The sequence below is a fragment of the Apium graveolens genome, chromosome 7, assembly GCF_009905375.1.
Source record: "Apium graveolens cultivar Ventura chromosome 7, ASM990537v1, whole genome shotgun sequence".
Classification (NCBI taxonomy): Eukaryota; Viridiplantae; Streptophyta; class Magnoliopsida; order Apiales; family Apiaceae; genus Apium; species Apium graveolens.
This window is the reverse complement of record NC_133653.1, coordinates 152,846,119-152,866,794: the sequence shown is the minus strand read 5'-3', so window position 1 is coordinate 152,866,794 and position 20,676 is coordinate 152,846,119. Positions and strand designations below refer to the sequence as shown.

Here is a 20,676-nt window from a genome sequence, read left to right as displayed (position 1 = left end):
CAGCACGAAACCCTGCCGAAACTGAGAAGGTATAATTTTAATTTAAATATGCATATATATGAGTAGACGTGGTTACACCCTCTGCATATAATTTATATATATATATATATATATATATATATATATATATATATATATGTGACCGAAGTAGACGTGGTTACACCCTCTACTAATAATTTAAATATATATGGCTGAAGCACCGCCTATTAAAATTATTTTACGGTACCATTTAATTTTGGGTAATACCGAAATATAATGGGAACCTTATTTTATAAATTGCATAATTATCGGATAATAATTTTGCCCATAACTAACTTATGCAGGATTGTCCACTTTAATTTATTATTGGTCGGAGATAATCTGCAAACGCAGACGTCCGTATGGCGGGTGAAAATTCATTTGTCATTTTATATATAGATTTGTTTATATTATCAATGATAATAATGATATATACATTGATTATTGCATACTTGTTAATGCACCCGATTAAGTAGGATTTTATGTAATATTTACATTGATGAATTAAAATTTAATAATTTTCGTGTTAATTCAGATTTAGTATGACAAATATTACAAGCTTGTCATTCGTTTCCTTGGACATTTCTGGCGATAATTATTTATCATGGGTACAAGATGTAAAGTTGCACTTGGGTTCAAAGAAATTCAGCGATACAATAAAGGCAGAAAATAAATCCACGACTGAAGAAAACTTTACCTCCATAATTTTTCTCCGACACCACATGCATGAAGATTTAAAATCTGAGTACTTAGAAGTCGAAGATCCTTTTATTTTATGGGAAAATCTAAAGGATAGGTTCGATCACCAGAAACTAGTTTATCTACTTGCAGCTGAAAATGATTGGGCTAATTTAAGACTTCAGGATTTTAAGAGTGTCCGAGTATATAGCTCTGCTTTGTTCAAAATAAGTTCTAGGCTTATTATGTGTGGTGAGAAAGTTACGGAAAAAAGAAAAATCGATAAAACACTATCAACTTTTCACCCCAACAATATCAACTTAGCAGAGATGTACAGGGAGCGCAAATTCTCTAAGTTCGGGGATCTTCTATCAACTCTCCTCGTTGCTGAACAGAATCATGAATTGGTGATTAAGAATCATCAATCCCGTCAAATAGGATCTGCCCCATTACCTGAAGTAAATAACATGTCATTCCAGCAGAATGTACGTGGAAAAGGGTATAGAGGTGGACGGGGCCAAGGGCAGTACCGTTGACGAGGTCGGAGCCACGGGCATTTTCGTCCATATAACAACTCTTGTCATCGGAAGTGGCAATCTGAATCACAGAGTAAAAGAAAGGCATCACGAGGAGGAAAAACTGAAAATGTTTGCTATAGGTGCGACATGAATGGGCACTGGACACGTAATTGTCATACCCAGATCAACTTGTTAAAGTTATACCAATCTTCTCAAAAATCAAAAGAGAAAATGGTAGAAACAAATTTCGCCAACAATAACATAGATGATTTCCCGAGAATCACAACTGGAGAAATGAGCATTAATGGTCCGAATGAACCTAACGAAACTCCCATATGGGAGGCTGAAGATTAGTAGTGTGTATTGTGTGCTTTATTTTGTTTGAACTATGTAGTGTGTTATGTTCTTATCAAATAAATTATGTTTCTTAAATATATACAGAATGGATTCTGAAGATATATGCATTGCTGATTGTGGTACAACTCATACGATTCTACAGAACCAAAAGTATTTTACCCAAATAACCAAAACCAAAGCTCAAGTCGGAACGATTTCCGGCGTATCTAATATAATCGAAGGTTTTGGAAAAGCTATTTTCGTCCTACCTAACGGTACCCACATACACATTTCAAATGCATTATATTCTAGTAAGTTTACTAGAAATCTTCTTAGTTTTAAAGATATCTGACTCAACAATTTTCACATCGAAACTACCTCTGAGGCTGATAGAGAATATCTTCTTATTACTTCCGCTAATCCTAGCAACAAGAAAATCTTAGAAAAGTTCCACTCACTTTTCTCAGGATTATATATGATGAAAATTAGAACTATTGAGTCACACAATGTCGTTGCTTCCAAACTCATAGATCCAAAATCTTTTACACTTTGGCATGAAAGATTAGGTCATCCTGGCGTCTCTATGATGTGTCGTATTATAGAGAATTCTACTGGTCATCCTCTTAAAGATTTTAAAGTTCTTTCAAACAATGACCTTCCATGTTCAGCATGTTCTTTAGGAAAATTGATTACTCGACCATCCCCTACTAAAGTTCAGCTTGAAAGCCCAATTTTTTTAGAAAGGATCCAAGGCGACATATGTGGACCTATACACCCATCATCTGGCCCATTTAGGTATTTTATGGTATTAATCGATGCCTCAACTAGATGGTCTCATGTTTGTCTTCTCTCAACTCGTAATGATGCTTTTGCAAAATTACTTGCCCAAATAATCAAATTACGAGCTCAATTCCCAGATCATTGCATCAAGTCAATTCGTTTAGATAATGCCGGCGAATTCACATCTGCAACTTTTGTCGACTATTGCATGTCTGTAGGAATCTCAGTTGAACACCCAGTTCCTCATGTACATACACAAAATGGGTTAGCTGAGTCTTTTATCAAAAGACTCCAACTTATTGCAAGACCGCTGTTGTTGAAAGCAAAATTACCTACATCTATTTGGGGTCACGCAATACTTCATGCTGCTAATATTATTAGGATTAGACCAACTTCCTACAACCAACATTCTCCGCTACAACCGGTACTTGATCAAGTTCCTAATATTTCTCACTTCAAAAGTTTTGGATGTGCTGTATATGTACCGATTGCTCCACCACAAAGATCGAAGATGGGAGCTCAAAGAAGAATAGGTATCTACTTTGATTTTGATTCCACATCTATAATTAGATATCTGGAGCCTCTAACTAGAGACTTATTTACCGCAAGATATGCAGATTGTCATTTTGACGAGTCTATGTTTCCTCCCTTAGGGGGAGATAAACATTCAAATAAAGTTAATCATGACATAACATGGAATGCGTCAGGATTATATTTTCTAGATCCACGTACCGGTCAATGCGAACTTGAAGTTAAAAGAATTATTCATATGTAAAATATCGCAAACCAAATGCCTGACGTATTTAACGATTCTAGAAATATAACTAAATCTCATATACCTGCAGTAAATACTCCAGCTAGAATAGATATACCAATTCAAAAATCAGATACAAAAGAATTGGTTACAGAATCAAAGCCACGCCTGAAACGTGGTAGACCGGTCGGTGCAAAAGATGTTGTACCACGAAAAAGAAAAATAAAAAAAAATTCCCCTGAAGTGGCACATGCTCCAGAAGAAGTAAATACCCCTGAAGTGGTATTATCTCCTGAAGAGATTCTAGTCCCTGAAGATACGAGATTAAACAATCATGAAATTTCAATAAATTATGTGCATGATATGAAATTATGGGATCGAAGTAAAGCCATAATTGATGATGTATTTGTGTATTCCGCAACATTGAATGTAGACATAAATTCTGATCCTGAACCACAAAGTGTGGATAAATGCCGTCGAAGAAAAGACTGGCCAAAATGGAAAGACGCAATCCAAACATAATTAAATTCACTATGTAAAAGAGAAGTATTTGGACCTGTTGCCCAAACACGAATCGGTGTGAACCCTGTTGGAAATAAATGGGTATTCATAAGAAAACGAAATGAAAAGAATGAAATTATGAGATATAAAGCCCGACTTGTAGCACAGGGGTTTTCTCAAAGGCCTGACATTGATTATCAAGAGACATACTCGCCAGTGATGGATGAAATTACTTTTCGTTTTATATTAGGTATGACATCTAAAGAAAAATTGGAAACACGTCTTATGGACGTCGTTACTGCATACCTGTACGGTTCACTTGATAGTGAAATTTTTATGAAAATCCCAGAAGGGTTAAAAATGGACGAGTTCAAGAAACCTCGTCATATATACTCCATTAAACTTCAACGATCATTGTATGGACTAAAACAGTCTGGTCGTATGTGGTATAACAGACTTAGTCGTTATTTACAAAAGAATGGGTATATTAGTAATCAAATTTCTCCATGTGTTTATATCAAAAAATCACAATATGATTTTGTGATTATTGCTGTATATGTGGATGATTTAAACCTTGTAGGAACAACTACAGAGGTTGATGAAGCTGTCATATACCTAAAGACAGAATTTGAAATGAAAGATCTTGGAAGGACAAAATATTGCCTTGGTATACAAGTCGAGCACTTGTCATCGGGAATTTTCCTCCACCAATCTACATATACAGAAAAGGTTTTGAACATATTTTACATGGATAAATCTCATCCATTGACTACTCCAATGGTGGTTAGATCTTTAGAGCCTGATAAAGATATATTTCGACCACGAGAAGATGATGAAGAAGTTCTCGGCCCTGAAATCCCATATCTTGGAGCAATTGGTGCACTTATGTATCTTGCAAATAATACAAGGCCAGATATTACATTTGCTGTGAATTTATTGGCTAGATTTAGCTCTGCTCCGATGGACAGACATTGGAATGGGATCAAGTATATATTTCGTTATCTTCGTGGAACAATTGATTTTGGGTTATTCTTCCCGAAAAACTCAACATCTCAGCTGATTGGATATGCAGACGCTGGATATTTGTCAGATCTTCATTTTGACAAATCACAAACTGGATATGTGTTTACATATTGCGGTACAACCATTTCCTAGAAATCTACGAAGCAAACTACAGTGGCAACCTCAACAAATCACTTAGAACTCATTGCGATTCATGAAGCCAATAGAGAATGTGTTTGGTTGCGGTCTATCATCAAGAATATTCAGGAATCATGTGGATTACAAGACATCACTAGAAGTCCTACCGTTATGTTTGAGGATAACACTGCATGCATTGATCAACTCAAGGAAGGATATATCAAAGGAGATAGAACGAAGCACATTTCACCAAAATTCTTCTACACTCATGAACTTCAAAAGAATGGTGAAATTGATGTACAACAAATTCGGTCATGTGACAACCTTGCTGATTTATTCACGAAATCATTACTGAATTCAACATTTGGGAAGTTACGGCATAACATTGGAATGCGTCGACTCAAGGATTTGTTACAACAAAACTTTGGAGAATCATTAGTTTTTTTTCGAGGGGAGATTGTACTCTTTTTCCTTCGTCAAAGTTTTTATCCCATGGGGTTTTTCTTTGACAAGGTTTTAACGAGGCAGTCTATGATCCATTTTAAAATAACAATCAAAGGGGAGTGTTGTAAATTGATTGTAATTTTCAAACATTAAATAGTAAGGCTAGGCTTAAACTTGAAAATATTTGCATTGCATTAAATTCTATGTTACTTGTTTTGGCTATAAATAGCCTTCTTCGTAATGATGGAAAACACACCCAAACAGCTTTCATCTCTCTAGTCTGCTCTCTTTCTCCCTTTCTGCTATATTTACTTTTATAGAGGTTCGATATAATACTGTTATAACTAGTATTTTACAACACAACCTACTGATTTTTATTACCGGTTTCACACTTCAATTATACTAGTGAATATAACATTTCCCAATAACAAAGAAAATAATATATTTATAGATAGGCAACTGCTGGGATACAAACTAATATTGGAATAAAAAACTAAAAACCAACCAAATGTTTAATTTCTTTCTCTCCTCTATGTGTATTATATATTCATGTATATACATTTTTTCCTTCGTTTTTAATTTTACTTTTCCCGTTAGTCGATTAACTTTTTAAAAAAAAATAATTTCACCATATTTTTCTTCATCTCACATTCATCAATTTGCATGGCACATTTATATATTTTGGCGAGAAATTAGTATTTATACTTACCCGAATCGCTAAGTTGAAATCAGTATTATTTCAGATACCAATAAATTTTAGTGATTCTCGTAGGCATAATTAGTGATTTATTGTCAAAATATATCAAATATGATATTCATATTGATTGTTGGAGAATGTAAAAAAATATAGTGAAGTAAGATTTTAAAAAGAGTTCACCAATTGAAGGAAAAAATTCAATTAAAAATGAAGAAAATTAGAATATGGCGGTGATATATACACACCCTACTAAATTGATTGTTGCACACACTAATTTTTAATATTACAAAATTAACCTCAAACATTCAATGAATACTTATTTTGAAGTTTTCATCGCACATGTATTTCCTGTATATTTATCTGCCTTTTATTATTCAATTTTTTTATGTTTATATTTTAATTTTTAATTTTTAATTTTCTAATTTGTACTTATATTAATTATTATAAATATACCTCTTTTTTATTTTATATAATACATAAAAATGTTACTCTCTCCGTTTTCCTCGTTTCTTTATAGAGAGGGTGTCTGACACGCATTTTAAGGTGCATAAAAATATTAATATTGTTATTTATAAACATACTAATAAGGTTAATGGTCTAAATCTCACTAATTATATACTATTTAATATTAACTAAACTAAATTTATTATAATTTTAAAAAATATAAAAATATTAATGAAGACTTGTACATCGTACCAATGGTAAAACTATACTAATAGTTTGTCACTTACTCTAAGATTTATTAGATCCTGTAGCACAGACCGGACAAATAGTTTGATTGAAAGGAGGATATTACTATCCTATTTAAATTGTGCGTGGTCCGGTTTGTAATTTATATTTTAATTAGTTTATATTAGAATAAGACTCTCTGTATATATAAAGCATTTGTTTAAATAGAAATAATCCCTTAATAAATTATCTCGTGCATGCAATTGTTATTCTAGTAAGGGAAAATGGATTTTTTTGTCCCCCAACTTAACGTGTTTTTAGGAATTTACCATTCAACTATTTTTTTTCTTTTACTCACTAATGTTATGTTCGTATTTGTTTTTAGTCACTAACGTTATGTTCGGATTTGATTATTAGCATTATGTCAATTTTTGGTAGCATTATTAAAATATAGTGGTAGTCTGTAATTTTTTAATGATTTGATATATGTGTATATCTTTATATATAGTACTTCATATGTCCCCCAAGACGTTTACCTTGGTGATGAGAGTTTGACAAGCATTTTAAGACTCCTAAAAATGTAGTTTCATGAATTATTTTTAATTTTTTTTCTTATAAATAATAATTTAACGTTTAAATTTTTATATACAAAAAAAAATCTTAAAAATAAGTTATAAAACCATGTTTGTAAAATAAATATCTTGTGAGAGTTGTTTGATTTAATACCAACTTCACATTGTTACAATATTATTATATTTGTGTATTTATATATATACTTGTTTCACAATTCTATTAGAATGAATGAGTTTATAGTTTTGATTTTGGGTCGGTAAGAGTTGCATGAAGGAGTTTTGATTGGTGATTTCATAGGGTTTTTGAAAGTGTCGTTTGGTAAAATATTGATATGTAATTTTTTAATTTTTTTATAAGTACTTTATGATCAGTTTGCTATTTTAATTATATTGAATTTTTTATTTTTTTTTATTTCCCAATAATTTTAGTGCGGATTGCGATGGCTCATCCTAATAATTTTGGTTTTGAACTTAGTACCTCACCTAAAAAATAACAGACGTATATGAACTGAGATATGCGTCTGTTTACAATGTATATACATCTGTTCTGATGAGATGTTTAAAACAATATGCGTTATTCCTATAACATACGTATATAATTCAGACATTATACGACTCCTCCATATGCATCTAGCAAACACATATAAGCTTTCTTATAAGACACATATAACACTTTTTGTACTAGTTATCACTATATTTTAATAATGCTATAGAAAATTGACAAAATACTAATAATCAAATCTGAACCTAATGTTAGTGATTAAAAAAAATCCGAACCTAACATTAGTGAGTAAAACAAAAAAAAATATAGTTGAGTGGTAAGTTTCTAAACACACAATAAGTGGGGTGACAAAAAAATTCATTTTCCTGTCTAGCAATTGTTATGCTAGCATATAATTTATTTCCAGATAGATAGTGAATAACTATGCTATCTCATTTCACTCTATACAGTGGAACTTGTTATTGATATTTAGCGAATAACTAATCATTCCAGTTATTTCGCCATCAGTTGTTGAGATTACTCCGGACCATGAGAAATGGGGAGTAGATTATGATAGGATATCGATTGATTCAATTCCTTTATGACGGAAAATTTATTTTGATTGGAAGATACGTAAGTGGCCCGGGAGGACGGTCCCGCATTAGGGCTCTGTGTTCACTGAAATATGTTAATACAATTTTGTCCTTTGGCCATAGTGTTCCTTTTTATTAAAGTACATATCAGTTGGGGCCAGTATGTAGCTTTTGTTTGAGTACTCGTGTTTGGGATCTCAATTCTACGAATTATGATCTAGCTCTATCACAGTGGCTAATCAGCATGTGATAAGGCATCCGCCGGAATATTGTGATTCCCAATCTAAAACTTATTGCTTACTGTTTTATAAGCTTACTGTTAGCTTCAGTTACTATTCAGATATCATTGATCATCTGTTTTTCTTTCTTTAACAACATAATACTGTTGCTGATAATCATACATAAATGATTTATCTCGTGCTTCTGTTTTGAATAAAAGGTGAAAATTCCAGTTTTGATTCAGTTTCTGGTTAATATTGATATTAAGTTTGTTGTTAAATATCAAAGGTGGTATTAATATAGATGATTAATGTTGACTTCAGTATGAGATGTTGTTAGCATTTGTTGTTATATATAAAATTATTTTAATTTTCATTATAAAAGAGTTTCTAGTGGAGTAGCACTCTATACACAACTAATACACTCGTGTTAAGTTTTCCGGTGTTATTAAATTTGGCTTTAAAGTTGACATGAAATCTGATGTCTTAGTATTTGAAGAGCCCCTAAAATTGTTTTGGAGCAACATTTTTGTGCTCCCCTGTCATTCTTTTAAGTTAGGAGCTGGAATAAAGAGTCGCTTCGAAATGCTCAAAGACAATAGGAATTGACAATGAAACTAAAAAATAGTTGCAGCATGGTTTTGGCAAAACGAAGGACTAGAGTCTACAGGGCACTAGGATCCTGGTACATGCTCCTACAACACAAAACCTAATCACTTGAATAATAATATGACTTAAAGGACTGATCTCACATAGGCCACCTGAATGCATTCAGCTAAGAAGGTGAAAATGGGAAGTACAATCCAATTACGAAGAGGAAACTACAATTTCTAATTCCCACATAAAGCAATATCTCTTTTGGATGGTCTATAATTCATTACATTAAGGCTGTAAATACAGAGATTTGCTGCTTCTGATCTTATAGTGATTTCATCTGTTGTGCTTTTGTAACCAGGCACATTGCACGCATCGGTTGAGCTTCTTATCAAGCTCGCCCTGCATAAATTCCCTATTGCCTTGTCTCTAGCACACTCAATTCCATCTATTGCGGGTAATTCTAATTTGTAAATCCCATGTTTGTTGGTTGTCCTGTTCACTGAGAATGTTATCTGCTCACTTGTTCTTGGAGAAGTTGCTTGAAACCTGCACTCTATTTTCACTTCCGCACCTAATAGTCAAAGAAACAAGATTTTAACTTTTAAGAATATGGAAAGTTAAACACATTTCCGATATTAATATGGGGGTGGGGGGGGGGATATAATAAGTAATAACTAACCTGGCAAGAAGTAGCTGTTCCTGGAGAAGGTGTTATTGGAACAAATGTCACAGTAGACAATCCCCATAACTGTGATTTGCGGATGAACTTTACGTGCTTCAACTTGAAGAGGGATTGTCAAAACTAACAAAACTATTGAAAGTAGAAACTCCAGTACAGAATCCATAGTCCTGAATGGGGGGGAATTGGGAAATTTGGTGTATAAATTATAGAGTGAGTAGAGCAAGTGTACAACATGATTATGTAGATTGACAAGTTCTGGCTATGAGGTGATGCCTAGTAGATTTAGTGGATAACACAAGTGATTCAAAAGACTGGGACAATCTTTTTGTTGTTTTAGGGTCCAAGTAAAAATTATTTAAGAATGAAGGGAAACAAACAAAGACATGTGAATGTCCTATGGCAGATTGTGGAGCATAGTAGATCTACCGTGGGAGGGAAACAGGAATTTATTTACTTTGTTTGCCAACATTCAATTATTCCACTTCTGCCTTTTCTTCTTCTTTTACCTATTGCCTTGTGGCTCTGGTTTATGTTCAAGTTTCTTTTAGGGTGGTGCTAAATGCAGTAAAATTTTACTTCATGCAGTAATCTCAAATTACCACTAAGTCCCTGTTCCTATTTTTTTTTTTTTTGACAAATGCAGAAAGTTCTCATTAAATTGAATATAGTACAGTCGGGATAAACCCCCAACTGTCGATACAACCGGGTGATAAAACAAATAACATACTCAAACAATTAGATGATTTGTTTCCTGATCGTTTAACACATAGAATTTAAAAATTCTTGAAATTAAAAACGAAATCAAAGACATCCCAAGCGATCCAAATTGCAGCAGCATCTCTGAAAATAGCAACATCGCAATTGACCATATCACATAAAAACTATGGTTAGCCCGGTGTTCAGAAACACCAATCGCATAAAATGAGATTGGAGAAGCGGCACCCCAGTTATCTACATGCCGGACACCAGCTATAGACATGCCGAAGGCACCCCAGCTATCTACATGCCGTATACCAGCTATAGACATGCCGAAAGTGTAAACCCATGAAAGATGAACAATTTTTAGTTGTGAAAGGTGAGCTCTTGCAATAATCACCACCGTCCTAGATCCGATGCAGGCTTTGCAGATCACCAAAAATATCAATAAATTCGTCATCAACAGATCCATCACCAGATAAACCGATAAACCCAAGCATGACTAAATAAAAACATAACAAACACTCCAAAAGGAGAGACAAAACACACACTCCAAGAGGAGAGACACACAAACACCCAAAAATTTGGGCTTTATTGAAAGGAAATAAACGAGAATAACAGAGAATGAAGGGGTTGGGGCTTTCCACCGGAGAAAACCAGTGAAAGCCCCTCGATTTACTTAAAAATAGACAAATCCTAACAAAGAGGATGAAAGAAGAGAAGCAAATATTTAGTACTTATAAACCTAGTCCCTAGTCCCTGTTCCTATTAAAATGTCTTGCTAATTGATTAAATGCAATTTGACTGATCCATAACTTATGACTGATTGACGTGGGGCCCGGGGGTGCTTAAATATATGCCGCAAACTGTATCCGTTCGTAATACCTAATTCTTTTAATTTTAATTTTAATTATACTAGTATATCACAATATATAATTCGTGCTATGCATATTTTTTTTATTATTTATTATAAAATATAATATTAATGTATTGGTATTAGGATTCGAACCTTATGTCTCTAGTATAATAATTTTACAATGTATTACGATCATTTTTATTATTATATATTATAAATTATAACTTTAATATATTGTTGTTAGGATTCGAACCTTATATTTCTTGTATAATAATTTTTAAGATTATATCTCACTGTTAGGGGTGAGCAGAAAACCGCACAAATCACAAAAATCGCCCGCACCGCACCAATCCGCACCACAAAATGTGGTTTTAATTTTCGTGGTGCGGTTGCGGTTTGAATTTTTAATAAACCGCGCGGTGCGGTACGGGTTGTGATTTTAAATTTCTGTTCCGCACCGCAATATTTAATATGTTATAAATAGTGAACTCATTTAATAGAATTTAAGAGCTGCGATAGAATTAAATTATTTTTCACCCTTTGGTTACTTGCTCTCGTACAGGGAGATCGGTAGCTTGGAAAAATGACTACTCTGCTGCATTAGTTATCAAAAATATAAAATGCAATTAACCATTATTGTCCACTAGTTATTTTTAATCATAACTTAGATTTTTAATTAGAATAATTATAACTTATAATTTATAAGTTATTTTTGTTTTGTAATTGAATTCCTAAAAAAGTTAAACTTTCCGGTGTGTAATTTCTAATTTGTATTATTTAAGAATATTGGCAACTTTGTGTTATATTAGTCTGAAATTTGATTAAATTTAAGTTTTGTATTTTATTTAAATTTAAGTTTTGTATTTTATTTAAAATTTTCAAAGTTGTAAAGTGTAAACCGCACGACACCGCACCACATTTTCGTGGTGTGGTTTATGCGGTTTTTGAGAGTATGCGGTGCGGGTGCGGTTTGGAAATTTGATCAAACCGCATGCGCGGTTTGGTTTGCGGTTTGAGGAAAAAACCGCACCGCTCGCACCGCGCTCACCCCTACTCACTGTTTTCGTGAGTTTGATCTGACGGTCCTAGATTAAATGATCAAGTACCAACAACCAAATTTTTAATACTTCATTTTCAAAATAATAGTATAAATAATATAGACTTAAAATGTGAAACATTTTAAAAATTAAATTATAAAATTTGAAATTAATATTATTATCTATCATGAATAAAGAAGTAACTAGTCTAGAAATATATATTATTTCCTTGGAATTTATTAATAAAAAATAAACAAATAGTTTTCTTGACTTAAAAGTAGTCACGTAAAAGAGTGAAATAAAATTTATTTTAAGAAAAACTTCTGGATACTAATTCAAGGTTGACTCAGTTGGTTAAAGAGGGGATAATTATCCTCTTGGTTACATGTTCGAATTTCACGGGAGGAGAATTTATAATTATGCCTCATGAGTCAGAGCCTGTTGCTTAAATGCGTTTTACCTTGGTTCACGTGGTTTGCAGGCTATTACGTGAGCCCGTAGGGTTTATCCAGTGCGCACACGAAAAGTAGCGGCTGCGGGTTACCTACGATAAAAAAAAAGAAGAAAAAAAGTCACAGTATTTTTAAATTTTTTGACGATACCTGTATGTGTATATATTTACATATTTATACTTATAAAATTAAAATATTGTTAATATCTAAAGTATATATTTCTAATTTTACATAGGTAAAAAGTATTTGTTTTGAAATCAGAATATTTATTATGTATTTTTATTTTTCGATATGCATATTTTTCAAATATTTATATGATCCAAATGCTAAAATTAGAAAAAGGGCTATTACTACAGTCGTTAGATGTTTATTTGCTCGTTTTAACATATTTATAGTTAATATTATGAATTAGTAATACATTTAACTCAATGAGTCAATGAATGTATTAAATGTAGCAGATTTTCAGTGATGGTGCAGAAAATGAGTGGAGGTTAGTGTTGTAATTTCAGATTACTGCATAAAGTAAAAATTCACTGTATTTAGAAATCATGCTCTTTTACAATCATACTTTATTAAAGAATTTTGTGTACAATTCAGAAATTCATCACACCCCGAAATTAGCATCACCACAGTCCGAGGTGAAAATGCATGTCCTGTTTTCTACGTGTGTTATCCGGGTAACTAGTTTACTTTGAAACACACATTGCAGATATAACAAGTGGTGACCCAATCCGGCCCAGTCATGTCCACAAGCTCTTGTTTATTGTTCTTCAAGTCCCCTGCTGTCATATTTGTAAGCAAACCAAGTGACATTTTTCACTTTTAACTTGGAAGCACCAACTAATAATTTTTTAAAATTAAATTTGTAATGTTTTTTTTTTAAATTATTGAATAAATAATAATATATTGATAATTCGACAGTTATTAAAATGGAACTTTTTGTCCTTGTGTCCCGGTTTAATATATAGTAAGAAAAGATTCCCAAATAATGAAATTATGTGTAGAGTTACTTCTTCAAATATATATGTGTAATTTGGGATCACTGTTATTTTAGAATATATTTACTGTTCGTTTCATGCACAGACAAATTAAAAACAAGATACAGGTTTTACGTAGATATCTCAATTACTCGCAAAACAGGGGCAACATCCAACGACTCAAAAGGCATTAACCAAAAATCACAATAAAACCATCGACCAAATTCTTACATTATATATCATGATATAACATTACATTTTTGTTGACAGTCAATTGAATTAATATGCGTCACTCAAAATACTCAATTTTTGATATTTTTTGACACTTTTCAATATAAAAAAAAATATATATTGCATCCCGGGGAAATATATATACCTTCCGGCCTATTTTTAATATATTTGCTCACAGTGTCAACAATTGAACATACTTGATAAAAAAAAAGAGGTGTTAAAAGAGTACTATTGAAGAAGAAATAGACTATAATATATTAATAATTTGGGTTATGCATTTTGCACCCAATTACCTTGTTTCAAAAATAAATTTGTACAGAAATTTGGAAAATTCATTTTGACCCCTATATTTCAATTTTGGGATTCACTATGCACCATTTTCTACAATTTTGTTGAATTTGAAAAGGTAAAACCGAAAATTCTACAATATACTTAATCCAATTAAAATTTATCTTCTTCAAATGATATTAAAAATTGTATAGTTTTTTATATCAACTATAAAATAATAAAATTTTAATTTTCAAATAGCACTATTAATTTTACATTCGATTTTAATTTTTATAATATCAATTACAAAATTTTATTACTCTAATTAATTAAATTTAATTATATAATCAAAACTAATTGTTAAAATTATTCTTTGTAGAATTACAAAATATTAGCATTAATAATATAATATGAAAATCAAAACTAAAATTACTATTATCATTTAAAAATTAAAAACTTACAATTTTGAATCAAAATTCAATTTTTAATATTATTTTAAAGATATAAAATTCAATTTACTTAATATTTTTATTAAATTTCCGATTTTATTCTTGTTTAATTTAATAAAATTATGAAAAGGGGTGCATAAAATATAAATTAAGGTATGCAACCTGATTTTTCCAAATTTTTGATACATAATTTTTTAATCAAAGTTGGGGTATAAAGTGCATTTTTTTTTGACAAAAGTTAGAGTTTTATTTAAATAGACTCCATCTGAATACAATCTTGAAATTCAATAGGAATATCACTCCAATCAAAAGTACGATCAGGGTATCTATGTGACGCTCTTGCAAAACAATGAGTGACCACATTAGCAGATCGTTTAATAAATAACAGAGAAATACTGTTTGAATCCCGAAGCTCACGACGACAATCAGCCACCACCTGGCCAAAGCTTGACTGCATCTCCACAGTACATCGAATTGCTTGCACAACTGCTAAACAATCCGACTCTAACTTCACCTCCTGCCAGCCTTTGTTTTTAATCCAGGACAATGCTTCTTTGATTCCTAACGCTTCAACATACTCAACTGTCACCGTTCCTGAATAGCACTTTATTTTTGCTTCCACCAACAACCCATCTGCATCCCGAGCCACTATTCCCAGACCATATTCCCTTCTTTCTGCAAATAGAGTAGCATCAACTGTTACCTTTATTGAGTTCCTTGTCGGCCTTACCCACGTAATAGCTCCGTCCTCCTCAACAACAAACCTGAATAAAACACTAGAACAAGTAACCGGGGCACACTTCCATCGTAAAAGGTACTGTTTTGCTGAAGCTATGACTCTATTTACTCTCGAGTATTTCTTCTCCCACACTACATCGTTTCTGGCCCTCCATAGCGCCCAACACAAGGTCACAATGTCTGCATATTTATTATCACTATATTTTCCAAACATCTTCTCCAACCAGACCTCGAGCACCTGTGTATGGATCGATTGACTTCCTGGAAAAGACTTATTCCAGCAACTCACTGCGAATGGACAAGATACCATGCTATGGAAAATCGATTCTTCCTCTCCTAGGCAGACCGAACATTTAGTATCTATCTCGACTCGTTTCTGATATAATTGCAACAAAGTTGGTAAGCATCCTGATAAAGCCCTCCAGACTAAATTGAGAGCTCGAGGAGGAGCCTTGATTTTCCAAAGTTACATTAACACTTTCGACCTCTCCTCAGAAATATAGCTACCATTCCTTCGCTGAATTAACCCGTACGCACTTTTAACCGTATAAGATCCATTAAAATCATGTTGCCAAACAATGGTGTCTATACTATCATGTTCGCAGATTAGAGTCCCAATATGCACTTTTGATCTCTAAGATTAAACAAATCCGTGATGACCTCGTGATCCCAGACCTTATTATCAATACGCATTAGAGCTTTCACTTTATTATTCTGGAATGAGTCGGACACCGTTGTGACATATGGATTATCCATATCAGTGAGCCATGGTTGACCTGAAATTTCTACTGATTCTTCAGACCCAATTCTCCAACACACCCCCGCACTAACTACTTCCCTAGCTTCCCACAGGCTCCTCCAGGTAAATCTCGGACTCGCCCCCAGTTTTGCGTTCAGATAATTCCCGTCTCTAAAATATTTTACCTTATATACTCCGGACACCAAGCTATCTGGATTAGTCATAAACCTCCACCCTTGTTTACCCAGCATGACTAAATTGAACCTTTTAAAATCTTTAAAGTCTAATCCCCCAATTGACTTGTGCTTGCACAACTTCTCCCAACTAGCTCAATGAATCTTCTTCTTTCCCTTTTAAGTAGAATTCCACCAGTACTTGACTAACATTTATTCAATACTTTTAGTCAACCCCATTGGTAGCAAAAAAACACTCATCGCGTATGTCGGGAGTGATTGACCCACCAGTTTGATTAAAATTTCTTTCCCCGGCTTCGAAACTGGTTTTCTCTCCCATGTCCTAATTTTATTCTCTAATTTCTTTTTGAGAAAACCCAACAAAACTGACTTTTTTTGCCCCAACAAATTAGGTAAACCCATGTACTTACTATGCATGTCTGCTTCACTCATAAGCAATACCTGGAAAATATTGACACGGTTGTATGGGATCACATTAGAGCTAAAAAACACCGAAGATTTCTCCAAACTAACCTTTTGGCCAGAAACTCCTTCAAAAATTCTCAACAGTTCCAAAACTCGATTTGCCTATGTTGTGGATGCCTTGTAATAAAGATAACTATCATCCGCAAATAACATATATGAAATAGGTGGGGCTTGACGATAAACTCTAATACCATAGATCCACTGTTTTGATTCATAATATTTCAGCATCACCGATAGGCCCTCATCACATAATATGAACAAGTACGGGGACAAAGGATCGCCTTGTCTAATCCCGCGAGTCGGGTTAATAGGACCCAAAGTATGATTTCCGTGCACTATATTATACGAGACCGTAGTTATACAAGTCATAACCAGCTTTATCTAGTGCTCACAGAAGCCCATTCTCAAAAGCACATCTTTCATAAAAACCCATTCTAGCCTATCATAGGCCTTACTCATATCAAGCTTTATAGCCATGAAGCCCTCTTTACCATATGTCCTGTTCTTTAGATAATGCATCACCTCGTAGGATACTAATATATTATCCGAGATTAACCTTCCCGGAGTGAATGCGCTTTGCGTTTCCGAAACCACCACATCTAACAACACTTTCAAGCGGTTTTCCATCACTTTTGTTATAATTTTAATTAGCACATTACAAAGTGAGATTGGCCTGAGATCACTAACCATGCTTGGGTTCTTCTTCTTTGATATTAGCACCAAATTTGTTTCATTTAACCCATCCAACATGATTCCTTCAGCAAATAATTTCTTGACCATTAACACTATATCAAAACCAACTATAGACCAGTGTTTCTGAAAAAACCCGGAGTCATGCAATCCGGACCAGGAGCTTTGTCCGGAAGCATTTGGAACAAAGCAAACTTAACTTCCTCTACAAATACTTCCCTCATTAAATCTTCCTTTTGAGCCGCTGTTATAGTAGTCGGGACTTTATCTACAACCTCCTCCCAATTTGCTTATGTAACAGAGAACAATCGTTCGAAATAGTTGGCTATTAGTTCACCTAATCCACTATTCCATTCAAACCACTCACCTTCTGTGTTTTGAAGTTTTTGAATAGCATTGGATCTCCTTCTCTCACTTGCAGCAGCGTGGAAATATCGGGTGTTTTTATCCCCAGCTTGAAGCCAAAGTTGCTTCGAACGTTGACGCCAAAACATCTCGTTTTGATCTAAAATGAGAAATAATTTTTGTTTTGCTTCTTTAAACTTCTCTAAGGACTCTGCATCTGTTTTGTTTCTCAGATTTTTAAGCTCTGCTTTACACTTTTTAATACGACCACTAAAGTTCCCTTTCACTTCACTATCCCAAGATGCCAGGCTGTGGCTACAACGCAACACTTTATCTCGAACATTATCAGAAGCGTAAACCTTCCAACTATCTTTCACTAATTGGAAACACATGGGCTCAGCTAGCCATGCATTTTTGAATTTAAATTTTCTTTCTGATTTCGACTCACTAAAGTTGCTTCTAGTGTCCAAGTATATGGGGCTGTGATCAGATGGGCTTCCTTCCAAGTTGTAAAGTTTTGATTTCTAGAATAAGTTATTCCACCTTTCATTCGTGAGCACCCGATCTAGTCGTGTTTCTATCCAATTTGTAGTACCTCTGCTCCTTTCCCAAGTAAATTGGTGCACAATAATATGCATATCGACCAACCCCGAGTCAACCAACGTCTCGTTGAATCCTTCTACTAACCAAGTAGGATAAGGGGCTCCCCCTCTCTTGTCACTCTGAGAAACTATGTTATTCAAATCTCCTATGACACACCATGGTAGGTTACTATCTCGAGAAAAATTTCTAAGCAGATCCCACGTCTTTCTCCTATTGGGTTCTCCGTAGAATCCCGTAAATCTCCATCTACCCACTCTAAAACTCTTAGTTTTAATATCTATATGGTAATTCGAGAAACTCAAAAGAGTAGTTTGATTTTCTTGTTTCCAGAGCAGCGCCATCCCACCGCTTCTTCCTTGAGCCTTCACTACCACCATCCCTTCATAATTTAATTCCCTCTGAATCTTTTCCATCCTTACTTTCCCACATAATGTTTCACAAAGAAATACAAATGAAGGCTTATGTTGTTGAACAACATTTTTAAGGAACTGAATCTTCCAGGGAAGCCCTAAACCCTAGCAGTTCCAGCTGAGGGCCGTCATAATGCTAGGCGGGGCTGCTGCACATTTGTATCTAATAATTTTGATAATTTTAAAGTACTGGTACGTTTGATTTAACACCCCACCAGAGATGTTTTAATAGCTAAAAGGGATGAGAATTAGGATTATGATATCCTTACAATGCTAAAAGGGATGAGAATTAGGATGAAGATATCCCTGCAATTTTCAATTTTATCACGTAATTATGGATTTCTCCCATGAGATTGTGTTGCTTAGGTGGGGCGGGAGAGGGAGGAGAATTAGGATTATGATATCCTTACAATGCTAAAAGGGATGAGAATTAGGATGAAGATATCCCTGTAATTTTCAATTTTATCACGTAATTATGATTTCTCCCATGAGATTGTGTTGCTTAGGTGGGGCGGGAGAGGGAGGAGATAAATAACCTATGGGTTAAATGTGTATTATGTAGTTTTCAGAGCATGTTCTAACTTGATCCTTAAATTTAATATAAAAAAATATTGTTAGAGCAAGTTCAATAAATTAGTTATTGATATTCATAACCCTAAGATTGTGTTTGGTTGGGGTGAATGGAATGGAATTGATGTAATTAAAGGAATTAAATGGGAGTTGAAGGGAAGATTTGAAAAAATAATTAGATGGACAAATTGTTATGATAAGAATTGTGAAGAAAATGGGGTTAATAAGTGTTATGGATAAAAATATAGGGTGTATTAACTACTGTATTTATTACTAAGGTTTGAGAGCTCAAAGCCTTTAATGGCTGCTCTCGTGTTCGTAGCTTAATTCTGCCTTTACGAGATGCCTACGTATCTCTGTGTATTAGAGAATCAAGCCAAAACCGTAGTTCTGAGAGGAGGAGTGAGACCCCTTATATAGATGTTGGGAGTCCTTGAATTGGACTAGGGTTAGGAGACTTGTTGAACAAGTCTCAGACTTTGGATAGACTTTGAAGTCCTAGAATCAAGGAATCAGACTCCTTGTGGGTGTAGGTGCCCTCAAGGCTATCTTTTATATATTTATATCACTGTTTGGACTCATTTAACGAGCTGTTAATCTTCCCTATTTATTAATTACAAAATTAATAAATAATTAGGGCTTCGAGCCTCGTTAATTGGGCTTCGTTATTGGACCATATCAGGTCTAATTAATTCAACATTAATTATATTTCTAGGCTAATTTTAGGCCCATATCATTTGCCCCCCAACTTCTGGGAAACTGTAAAAGATTTCGCAGAAGTTAAGTTCATTTGTTCCCTTACAGGGTATCGTTTTTGCGTAAAGTGTGAAGCGACTTACATATCTATAATAATTCGCCTTTTACATGGCTTTAGGGTTGTTTTAAAACCTCCCTATTACTTTTCTTACCTTATTCCTTTTTTTAGGATTTTTTTGATATTTATCAGGAATTTTCCCTTAATTTCTGAGATTTTCCCCCAATTTACAGGAATTTTTCCTTAATTTCTGGGCTTTTTTCCTAATTTACATGAATTTTTTGATACTCACAGGTACCTTTTCTTTAATTTTTCAAGAATATTTTATTAAAAATATTTTTTGAAAATTATTTTCTAATTTTCCTGATTTTTTGCTTATTTTTCCTTATTTTTTGGGAATTTTTAGCAATTTTTCTGATTTTAGTCCATTTTCTGATTAATTAAATTATCAGAAAATGGGCTCTCATGGTGCTATGCATTCTAGGAGTGGGTCACCCCCACCTAGGAGACATGTTACCAACAACG

The 20,676-nt window shown here is 33.6% G+C and overlaps 6 protein-coding genes across 6 annotated transcripts; 2 read left to right on the top strand and 4 right to left on the bottom strand.

Annotated features, from left to right (window-relative positions):
* The first annotated feature begins 560 nt into the window (after positions 1 to 560).
* On the top strand, positions 561 to 1,232 carry LOC141674132 (uncharacterized). The gene has a single exon (XM_074480857.1). It carries the CDS (start codon positions 561 to 563, stop codon positions 1,230 to 1,232), a length of 672 nt encoding a protein of 223 aa, XP_074336958.1.
* Positions 1,233 to 4,063: 2,831 nt separating this feature from the next.
* On the top strand, positions 4,064 to 4,740 carry LOC141674131 (secreted RxLR effector protein 161-like). The gene is made up of 2 exons (XM_074480856.1): positions 4,064 to 4,067; positions 4,166 to 4,740. Exons 1-2 carry the CDS (start codon positions 4,064 to 4,066, stop codon positions 4,738 to 4,740), a joined length of 579 nt encoding a protein of 192 aa, XP_074336957.1.
* A 4,245-nt stretch (positions 4,741 to 8,985) lies between these two features.
* On the bottom strand, positions 8,986 to 10,007 carry LOC141670684 (anther-specific protein LAT52-like). The gene is made up of 2 exons (XM_074476639.1): positions 9,676 to 10,007; positions 8,986 to 9,567 (listed from the first exon to the last, which is right to left on the bottom strand). Exons 1-2 carry the CDS (start codon positions 9,839 to 9,841, stop codon positions 9,230 to 9,232), a joined length of 504 nt encoding a protein of 167 aa, XP_074332740.1. The 5' UTR covers positions 9,842 to 10,007; the 3' UTR covers positions 8,986 to 9,229.
* Positions 10,008 to 14,893: 4,886 nt separating this feature from the next.
* LOC141674130 (uncharacterized) lies at positions 14,894 to 15,691 on the bottom strand. The gene has a single exon (XM_074480855.1). It carries the CDS (start codon positions 15,689 to 15,691, stop codon positions 14,894 to 14,896), a length of 798 nt encoding a protein of 265 aa, XP_074336956.1.
* Positions 15,692 to 15,987: 296 nt separating this feature from the next.
* Positions 15,988 to 16,371, bottom strand: LOC141674129 (putative mitochondrial protein AtMg00310). Its single transcript, XM_074480854.1, has one exon. It carries the CDS (start codon positions 16,369 to 16,371, stop codon positions 15,988 to 15,990), a length of 384 nt encoding a protein of 127 aa, XP_074336955.1.
* A 789-nt stretch (positions 16,372 to 17,160) lies between these two features.
* LOC141674128 (uncharacterized) lies at positions 17,161 to 18,830 on the bottom strand. The gene is made up of 3 exons (XM_074480852.1): positions 18,410 to 18,830; positions 17,837 to 18,313; positions 17,161 to 17,564 (listed from the first exon to the last, which is right to left on the bottom strand). The coding sequence occupies exons 1-3, from the start codon at positions 18,828 to 18,830 to the stop codon at positions 17,161 to 17,163; spliced, it is 1,302 nt and encodes a 433-aa protein (XP_074336953.1).
* Positions 18,831 to 20,676: the final 1,846 nt, after the last annotated feature.